The sequence below is a fragment of the Octopus sinensis genome, linkage group LG14, assembly GCF_006345805.1.
Source record: "Octopus sinensis linkage group LG14, ASM634580v1, whole genome shotgun sequence".
Lineage (NCBI taxonomy): Eukaryota > Metazoa > Mollusca > Cephalopoda > Octopoda > Octopodidae > Octopus > Octopus sinensis.
Window position 1 is genome coordinate 36,732,119 of NC_043010.1, and position 10,706 is coordinate 36,742,824.

The following is a 10,706-nucleotide window of genomic DNA, read 5'->3' on the forward strand; positions in this document are numbered from 1 at the left end:
TAATGATAATAATAATAATGATGATAAGAATAAGAATAAGAATAATAATCATTAGTAATAATCATAATAGTAATGATGACAATGATATCTTTGGACTAGGAACAAGGCCGATTTCGTAACAAGGGTTGGAAAGGGTGGGCAGATATAGTCACTTGAATAGATTCTTGTGTTATTTGTATGTTTGTGAGTATACATATGTGAGTGTGTATGTATGTATGTATGTATGTACATGTGTACACAAACACATAAGTAGAGAAAGAGAGATACATATATGAGATATGTATTTATAAATTACTGGTATTGTTTTTTCGTTTTGTATTTTTGTTTCTTTTTTCGTTTTCCTTTTTTTTTCTTACTTTCTTTCAATCAATAACCTCCCCTTTCCTCCCTTCCCCACCCGGGAGGGGGGAATGAAAGGCAAAGTCGACCCCGGCGGGATTTCAATGAGAGACGGACAAACAGAGAGAGAAAGAGAGAGATGGATAGATTAGACTGGATTAGACAAGACAGACGGAAGTGAAAGTTGAGAAAGTAAGTTAGCCTTTCTTTTTGTTTCTTTTTTTCTTTGACAGAAAATACAAAAAAAAAAATGAATAAATTAACAACCCCAGGACTGCTGTCAGGCACTGGAAGTAGATATATAATGATAGTAATAATAATAATAATGATGGTGATAATTATAGTATCTGATCCGGCTGCTCTCTTGCTACATGTGCCATCTCCAATGTCCTACAATGAACTTAATGAAAAGAGGGACCATGTAATGAAGATATTGACACACACAGATGTGGATGTATATATATATATATGTGTGTGTGTGTAAATATATTTATATATTCACATACACAAACAAGATGTACACACACATAAATATAAATATATATATATACACATATACATGCGCATTTATATACATAGATAGATATATGTACGTGTATGTACATATACATTATATATAATATGTATATATATGCATGTGTGTATATACACATATATTTACAAATGTGTACAGAAGACAAATAATAAGAATAAGAATTATGATAATAATAGCATCAATAATGGTTTCTAATTGAGGCACAGGGCCATTTACTTTGTGGAAGGGGAGGAAGAGGAGGAGCGGGTACAGTCGATCACATCGACCCCAGTACATGACTGGTACTTAGTAATAATAATAATCATAATAATAATATTAATAATAATAATAGTAATAATATTAATAATAATAATCATAATAATGATAATGATAAGTAAAAGGTAAAATTATAAAAATATAATTCTTCAGCACATTTGAAATGATGCAAATGTAGTTTTCTTTCTCTTGTTTTTGTAGTTCATTTTTTTTTGTTTTTGTTTTGCTGTCTTGTTATTTTTTGTGTTTTTTGAGGTTGTTTTTTTTATGAATTTGCTCTCATTTGATTACTTTCTTTTTTGTTTTTTTTTCTTTTCTGTTATTTTGTTTATGTTATTTTTTTGTTTTTCTTCTTCTTCATTTCTTCTCTTGTTTAGATTCTCTAATAATTAATAAGATAGATAGACAGGCGGTTAGATCGATATAGACAGACATACAGACATGTAGATAGATAGATATTGTTAGATATAGACAAATAGATTAGACAGGTAAAAATAGACAAGTAGACAGTTGCTTAAGGTATGTAGATAAGACAGACGGGTGTTTAGTTTGCTAGACAGGTGGTTAGATATATAGATAAGCAGTCATGGTTACTTAGACATATGGCTAGTTAAATAGATATAAAGTTAGACAGATGGATAGACAGATAGATGGATGGCTTGATGGGTAGACAGATGAGTAGATAGACAGGACAGATGGATAAACAGATGGTTGAATTGATGCATAGACTGAAAAATGGGAAAAACTCATGGAAAGGTGTATGGACAAAATGATAAGTAAATCAGCTGAAAGATAGCTAAATGGATGTAGAGGATAAATGGACAAAGATGTAGGTTGGTAAGATAGGTGACAGGTAATGTTGATTAACCAACAGACATATGAAGTACAGGTGGAAAGAACGGTCATCAACAATCAGATGAAAAGATGGGGGGGGGGGCAGACATTTCAAATAAATGTTAATTAAATTGCAGAACTGGTAAACAAGAAGAATGAGAAGAGGAAACAGCAAGCAAAAAACACAAAGAGATTGAAAAGGAAAAATTAAATGGTCACAAGAAATGGATGTTTTTTACAAAACAGACAGCAACGAAGCTTGAGACTAAACAGTACCAGGGAGAGAGGGGTGTGGGAGGGGGGGGTGGAGGAAGAAATATAGAGGATGGAGGAATATAAAGGAGGTGGGTAGGGGTGAAGTAATATTTAGGTGGATAGTTGCAGGAATTGGAGGAGAGAGAGAGAGAGAGAGGAGAGAGAGAGAGAGAGAAAGGAGCAGAAATTGTAGGGGTGGGGGGAGGAGAGAGGGTTAGAGCAGAAAATAGAGGAATTATATTTTATTACAAAACACCTTAAATTTAAGCTATGTGTGTGTTTGTGTGCTGCTGAGTGAATACGTAAGTATGTGTGTGATCATGATGTGTATATACATCTATACACACACAAACATTTTACACATACACACAAAATAGGCACACATTGTGCAATATTTTAATTATAGATTTACTTAAATTGTTGGATATATATATATATATATATATGTATATATATATTACATATCAAATTAGTGAGAGAGAAAGAGAGAGAGAGAGAGAGAGAGAGAGATAGCACAGTTCAAATAACTAACAATCTGGATACCACTTTTGTCACTGTTGCTGTTTTTTATTAATTTTTTATATTTTTTTAATTGCCTTTATTCAGCTGTTGTCATAGAGACGATCACCATGTTGTTGTTTTAGGACAGGGAAGAGTGTGGGATGGAAATAGAGAGAGAGGAAAAGAGGAAGAGAGAAAGATTGAAGTGGGAGAAAAAAATAAAATGGAAATTGTTTAAAAAAAAAAAATGGGAGAAAATCGGCTCAGAGAAAAAAAAAAAAAACTGGGGATGTGGAAAAAAAATCTTTAAAATTAAATTTTTAAAAAAAATTGTAAAAACTTTTTTTAAAAAACAAAAAGTTAATGGACCTCTGAACTTTCAGCCTTAGCCATGTGATTGCCCGAATCTGGTAGAGTGCTGTGTGGAGTGCTGTGTGGAGTGCTATGAGGGGTGTTGTGAGTATGCTGCACCACTGCTGGGTGGGTGTCAAGAGTGGTCGAATGGACCCCCATCGCAACAGCAGCCGCAGCGGCCGGGTTGAATGCATATGCGGGACCATTTACACTGTCAGGGTAGACGGTAGCTGGGAATGGATAGCGAATGTTGCCTGCCAAAATATAAGAAAAAAAAAAAAAAGAGAGAGAGAAAAAAAAAAGCTTTAGCATTCAATCAGATAAGTTAACGAATTATATGACATACATACAACATACATGTATGGCTATATATGTATATATATATAAATAGATAAATAAATAAATACACATGCATGAATGTGTACATATATATCTATATATATATATATAATATATATATATGTTAAAATGGTACATATATAGCCATACATACAATATATAATTATAAATATGTACAAATACACACATACATATATTATACACATAAACACCTATTTATATTTACACACAGACACACACAAACAATATCTCTTAATAATCTAACATATTTCAAGGTGCACATGTGTGTGTGTGTGTTGTGTGTGTGTAAGCACACAAAGATACGTTTAAGACACTTTACACAAGCATTTTAGTAGAGGAGAGGGAATTATAATTTTTTGACTAAGGACACTTTGCTAATATTCCCAAGAATATTCTTACAAAAGCTAGCAGACTTGACCAATGATAACAAAAACAGTTAGATATCACCTGATACCACCTGTTTCACTATCTTATCTTTACCTTTCAACGAACCTTATTACATTCGTATAAAAGGTTTCGTTTTTACTGTCTGCATGCCTAACAATATATCTAGTATATATGCATCTAACCAACTTGAGTGTGTAACATTATGTGTTTATGTATCTTAAGAGACAACTAACCAGAAGATAGATTGTTGATGAATTTGTGTAAATCATAACTGTGGAATATCCAAACAATATATTTCTCCCTTTTTTAATATCTTAACTGGCCAGATCTGGCTTCACACCCACCCTACAATGTCATTCTAAAAATAAACAATCACATCAGTGAAATCTCAAAGCTACGAGATAGTGCGTGATTAATTAAAAACAAGTATTATACTTGATAGAGTAAATCTGAGTGTTAAAAGGTTAAGCTATGAAACACCAATAAGCTATCAAAGTGTCCAACAGAATCTTCCGGAATCTTTATATCAAATTACACAAAATATAACTTCCGTTTATAAGTGAATACTTACAGAGACAGGAATGTCTCTGCAAGGAAAATCACAATATTGGAATATACTGTCATCACCATTCTAGCATCCACTTTTCCATGTTTGCATGGGGTCAAGTTTTCTTTGGCCAGGGTTTCCAAGAAACATAATATTAGCCCCAGTCTATAAAACAAAGAACTGGAAACAAATGTGCTCATGACTAAGCCTTTTGTTTCCAAAGATTCTACAATATGCCAAAATGCTTAAAATTGCTTCTATTGGTACTTTAATTATCATCACTATAATGTGTATGGTGTGTGTATGTCCATGTGTACATACATATGCGTGGTTTAAATTAATTGAACAATTAACTGTCCTTTAACACTTTTGTGTCCATGTGTTTTCAAGTTCAGCCCCACTGCAAGACACCTCGTACAAGTGTCTCCTTCTACAGCCACAGGCTGACCAATGCCTTCTGAGTGAATCTGGTAGATGGAGATTGCGTGGAAGGCTACAGTCTGTGCGTATGTATACACACTTACTTGGGTATGCATGTGTATGTGTGCTTGTGTGTATGTATACATACACACACACTCGATGAAATTAAATAAATGATAGAGGTACAGGAAATTATACAATGAACATCATCGGCTTACTGAAACACCAATAAGCTATCAAAGTGTCCAACAGAATCTTCCAGAATCTTTATATCAAATAACACGAAATACATCTTCTGTTTATAAGTGAATACTTACAGAGACAGGAATGTCTCTGCAAGGAAAATCGCGATATTGGAATATACTGTCATCACCATTCTAACATCCACTTTTCCATGCTTGCCACAGGATCCAGTGCATCCAGAACTGAATGTTTATGCTCTGAGTGCACTGCATCTTATAATAGAAACTGCAATAAGCTACTGAAGTTTACTACATAATTTCCAGTTCCTTTGTCGTTTTTTTCCTTCTCAATTTCATATGTGCTGTACTTGACTAAGGCTTTATTCCAAAACATATGAATATTGAGTTTCGGCTTCAGATTATTAGTATCTCTATACCTAAATGAAATATTAATATGTATACATGTGTGTGTGCATGCATTTGTTCCCAGCACTGCATGACAAGTGTTTTTGGTGTGTTTACATTGCTGTAACTTAGTAGCCTAGCAAAGAAACAGAGAGAACAGGTACCATACATAAACAATAGGTACTAAGGCGGATTCGTTTGACTAAATCCCTTCAGGGTGGTGATCTTAATATGACCACAGTCCAGTGACCAAAATGGGTAAAACATAAAAGATAGCAAATATCTTACTAATGAGTACCCAAAATAGCAAGTGACCTGATCTGAGATCGTTGCTGGAATGAAAACAATTGCAGCGTGGAAGGTGTTTATAAGCCATTTAAGAAACACACAAAATCCATTTCACTTCAACATTTAAATTTAATTGTCAAAATATTTTTGCCGCTTTGAGACTGCGACCTGTTCACTGACAAAATTTCGTCAGATGCAGCACGGAATTTTGTCAGCAAACAGGTCACAGTCTCAAAGCGACAAAAGTATTTTGACAAATTAAATTTATATGTTGAAGTGAATCTAATGGATTTTGTGTGTTTCTTAAATGGCTTATAAACACCTTCCACGCTGCAATTGTTTATAATAATAAGATTTATTATATATTACACTGTTGTGGAGCAACTAAAGTTTCATATCATCAGTGTAGGAAATTCCAAATAGACTAGTATTAAACCTACTAATGCAAATGTGCCATGCACTTATGCACATAAAATTTTGCATCTCTAAAATGTGTTTATATATGACTGAAATTCATAGCTATGTAGGAAACTGAATTGGTACCAGGAAGTTGAATTTCATGTGTGCATGCGTGTGTGTGCGTGCGTGCATTACAAGTTTATGATTAGTATTATTAAAAAGAGATTAACAAAAATTTAACAAACTTGTTTAAAATGCCTTTAATGGTTAATCAAGCAAAATGAATTTTGTTTTACATCTTATCATTGGAGGAGAAATTATTACAAAAATTTTGGATGATGATAATGATGATGTTTAATAATAATAATAATAATAATAATAATAATAATAATAATAATAGTAATAAACAATGAATCATTCATGTAGTAACCTTGATAAGCTTGAGAAAAAAAAAACAAAAAAACGACAAACAAACCAAATCAGACTAGACCAGACCAAACCAGGCACCAAACAAAAACAGATGTTAAGCACAGGAAGTATGTGCATGTATGTATGTGTGCATATGTATGTGTGTTTGTGTGTATATATATATAAATAGATATACGTATACACAAACACAAATACACATATGATAGGTAGGTTGATGTATATAATATATAAAGCAGTATGTATAGCCGAATGAGATTTGTCATAGATATTAAAAAGAAAAACTATACTGGTCATTCATTATAAACTAACTCCCACTTCTGACAGTAAATGCTTAATCTCATGGTGTTCAGAGAAAGAAATTAAGAAAGCATGAAAGAGAGAAACAAAAGAGAGACAGAGAGAGAGAGAGAGATTAAGAGACAGGCAGGGAGAGGGAGAAGTTGGGACAATAATATATTTCTTAACTTTTACTGGTTTCAGTCGTTGGACTGCAGTCTTGTTGAGGCTCCGCCAAAGTTCTGAGCTGTTACTGTTGATCACAGTACTTCGTCTGGTTGGTACAAATTTTAACCAACCTTGTACAGCTACAACGGCAATGGCAGGAATGAGTATAAAGGAATGCAAACCAAATACCACAAGTTATTTCTGTTTGACGCAGTGATGATTCTGTCATCTTTTGCTGCGATTATACATACATATAACAATCACTAGAGATTCACCAAACAATTGGTGGCTGCATTTATTGCAGAGTATAATAATTTCAAATTTACAGGTTGTATGGAATACCCTACAGATTCAAACTACATGGATCCCTATTTTCCTCACTTGATGTTCTGTTAGCCAGGTTTTACATATGGGGTGCTGACAGCAGCATATTCATCTGGATTTCTTTAGTCCTTAATTGCTATCTCCATATGTAAATGTATATATATAAAGATATATATAGATATATATATATTAACATACACTCACACCCATAAGCTTTTTATACTGTTACTATCTGCAAAATTTCACTCAGAAGGCTACATAAGATATATATATGTATGATGATTATATCTGACAAAACCAAAATGTATGAATTTGCATAATTGAAATACTCAAAGGAAGCTGGGATGTTTCCATTGTAAATGTGAAAAGCATTTTTTTTTTCTTCTAAAAAACAGAAATTACGATTGGGAACAGGGTGGAAGAGAGAAATAAAGAGGGAAAAAGAAATGAACTTTTAAAGAGGGTAAATAAATAATTATAGTAATCACCTGTATGGCATGTGATTCGTGATTCGTTATTAAATCCAGTGTGGTCCCACTGCATTCAATCATTATACTGCTGACCTGCCCTTACGAATTAATGAACTAAGCTAGGATAGAGGTAATATGGTATCACAATCAAACACGCATTTCTATACATATATATACATCAACACATATACATACACACCCTTACACATTTTTAAATGTACATATGTATATACATATACGTCTACATATGTATGCGTGCATGTGTGTTTGTATATATATATATAGACGTGTTCATGTCAGTATATATATGACATGTGTACATGTCTGTATATACAGACACACACATCCCACCATGTAACTACACAAGTATATACATATATGTATATATATAAATGTGCATGGATCCAAACATATGTAGATACTGTTGCACTTATGTACATACATAGAAACTACATAAATCCTGACATATCTACCTATCTACACACACACACACACACACACACACTCACTCACTCACTCAAACATGCACACACACACACACACACATTAACATATGCAACTGCTTACACACATACATATATACACTAGCAGGCACACACACACGCATGCATGCCTTGCATACACATGCACACCCAGATAACTATGCATACTTAATCATATACATACATGTACATGTATAGAAAGTAAGAGAGAGAAGAGGGACTGTCTGAAGTTTAATTTATTTATTTACTTTTTGCATTTTTAAATCATTATCATTGTAGTTACTGCTGCCGATGATGACGATGATATGTTGATGTTCCGTTAATTAACAAAAAAAAGAATTTAAAACATCACACACATACATACACACAACTATTTTAAGCAACACTTATATGTATATATGTATATATATATATATAAATATATATATATATATATAAATATATATGTCCTCCAACCCCCACCGACCATCACCCGCATATGCATTCGTATTTGTCCATAAGTTTCTAGTCAGGTAAAAATGGTCTTATATGATGAAATGTGCTGTTCTGAGATGAGAGCGAATGCGTGAATATAACAAAAAATTAAAATAGAACAAAAAAAAAATGAAAAACTTGTCGCTGCAGAAACAAAGGCGGCGATCAGTCAGATTTGTCTGTTGGCCATTTTTTTGTGTTTCTTTTTCTTTCCTTTTTTTCGTTTTTGCTTTTCAACGTCTCCATTGTATTTCATATTTCAAATGTTATCGTTTGGATATTTTTTTTTGGATATTTTCTTCTTCTTTGCTCAAAGTTTCATTTACAAATGTTTTTTTTTTTTTCTTTTGCTTGATTTGGGGAAGGAAGAGAGATTGAGTATTTCAATATTCAAAAATGATGATAGCGGATAAAAAAAAAAAATTCTTTAAAAAAGATGAATATTTTTTTTCTTCAAAAAAATTTTTTTCTGTTTCATTTAAATGTTTTGAAATTGTTTGTTGATATTTCATTGCTTTCTTTTTGTCTTTTTCCATTTTTATCATAATTATCATTATCATTGTTTTCTTGCTGTTTATTTTTTTTTTGCCAAGATATCAAATCAACATGTGCATACATATTTCCGGAGTCCGGCCTGACTTCTTCTCTATCATCTATAATATAGCTTTGGCTGCCCAAGACAAGCAGGAATTTTTTTTTAATATTTATTTTTCTCTTTTGTTCTGTAATCTTTTTAAATATATATTTATGTATGTGTGTGCGCATATATATAGATAGAGACATATATATATAGGCATACACACACACATAGATATATATGTATATATAATGTCCATCCCCAAAAACAGGAATAGAGTCTGACATCAGATTCATCATCCAGTTACAGGAATGAGATCTGCTTACTTGATTGAAAATACTCCTTGTTCACACAGTTGCGTAGACTCTCTGGTATCCGGCCAATAATCGCTCGTCTTATCTCCCCGGCTGCCATTTCGCGTAGTTCCGAGACACTCTGATCGCTGTAGAAAGCTGAATGTGGCGTGCAGATCAGATTTGGGCAATCCTTGAGAACACCTTTGGATAGTAAGAAAAAAAGAGAAAAAATAGGAAAACAGTTTAACGAATAATCTAACAGAGAATTAAGAAAGGTGGGGAGGAGAGAGATGCATTGTAAAGAATATTGCTTTAGCAATCTTCAACATCATGTTGAGGATTTCAAATAAAATACTTCATTTTCCAAAGGAAAACTCTACTCCTTATCAGAACTGCCCAAGCGGCCTTGAGGTAGAAATTAGAAATAAAATTTGTCAATTGCTTGCAGGTAGCATACAGATATGTATCAATTAACTTATGTAATTACGTTGCATTATGTACTCTCACATTAAGAACTTTTATCTATTGTGCTTTTAAATTATGATAGTAAGAATAAACACAAAAATAAACATTGGCTACCCAGCATAATCTAGTTATGTGATTTGAACATATATGGTGATTGTACTGAAGACTAAGTAAAAAACAAAGACTCAAGAGAGGTCAGAGCTAAGAGGGTTGTACCAAAATGCTTGAGGACTTGCAAGCTTATAACTACTGTTTCTTGAAACCTTGGCAAAGCACTACTAATAGGCTTCACAAGTAAATGAAGGCAGCAGTCGGTATTAGCATACTCGTACTGGATGGCACTGGAAAAGTAACACACTGAGAAGAGGAAAAAAAATCATGTGAAATCCAAACTGAAGTTAATACTAAACTATCTCGTCTCCCAGCACAGCATGCACCACTTCAGTTGCATTACCAAGTCTCAGTTCAACTAGCAGTAGGGATGTATTATGTATGATACGGAGGGGAGTGCGGGTGGTAGCGAATCATTGCTTCAAACACCATGGAACTACTGCTTAACCCTTTTGTTACTAACCAGGCCAAAACCGGCTCTGGCTCTGTGGTAAAATGTTTTGTTTTCATAAGTTTTGAATTAAAATATTCCACCAAGCTTTAGTCACAATTTACGTTTCTAACACTAGCTAA

General features: G+C 33.2%; 1 protein-coding gene across 7 annotated transcripts in view; it reads right to left on the minus strand.

The window, feature by feature from the left end:
- Window positions 1-10,706, minus strand: part of LOC115218976 (C-terminal-binding protein 1) — a 221,877-nt gene that overhangs the window by 12,974 nt on the left and 198,197 nt on the right. For 6 of the 7 annotated variants that reach the window (XM_029789015.2, XM_029789012.2, XM_036508881.1 and 3 more), the window contains 2 exons: window positions 9,588-9,758; window positions 3,089-3,327 (listed from right to left, as the gene is read on the minus strand). In XM_029789015.2, the coding sequence (XP_029644875.1) occupies window positions 3,089-3,327; window positions 9,588-9,758 (410 nt within the window). Of the gene's footprint in view, window positions 1-1,465; window positions 1,512-3,088; window positions 3,328-9,587; window positions 9,759-10,706 lie in introns of those variants that run through there. The other variant, XM_029789014.2, reaches the window with a different exon arrangement.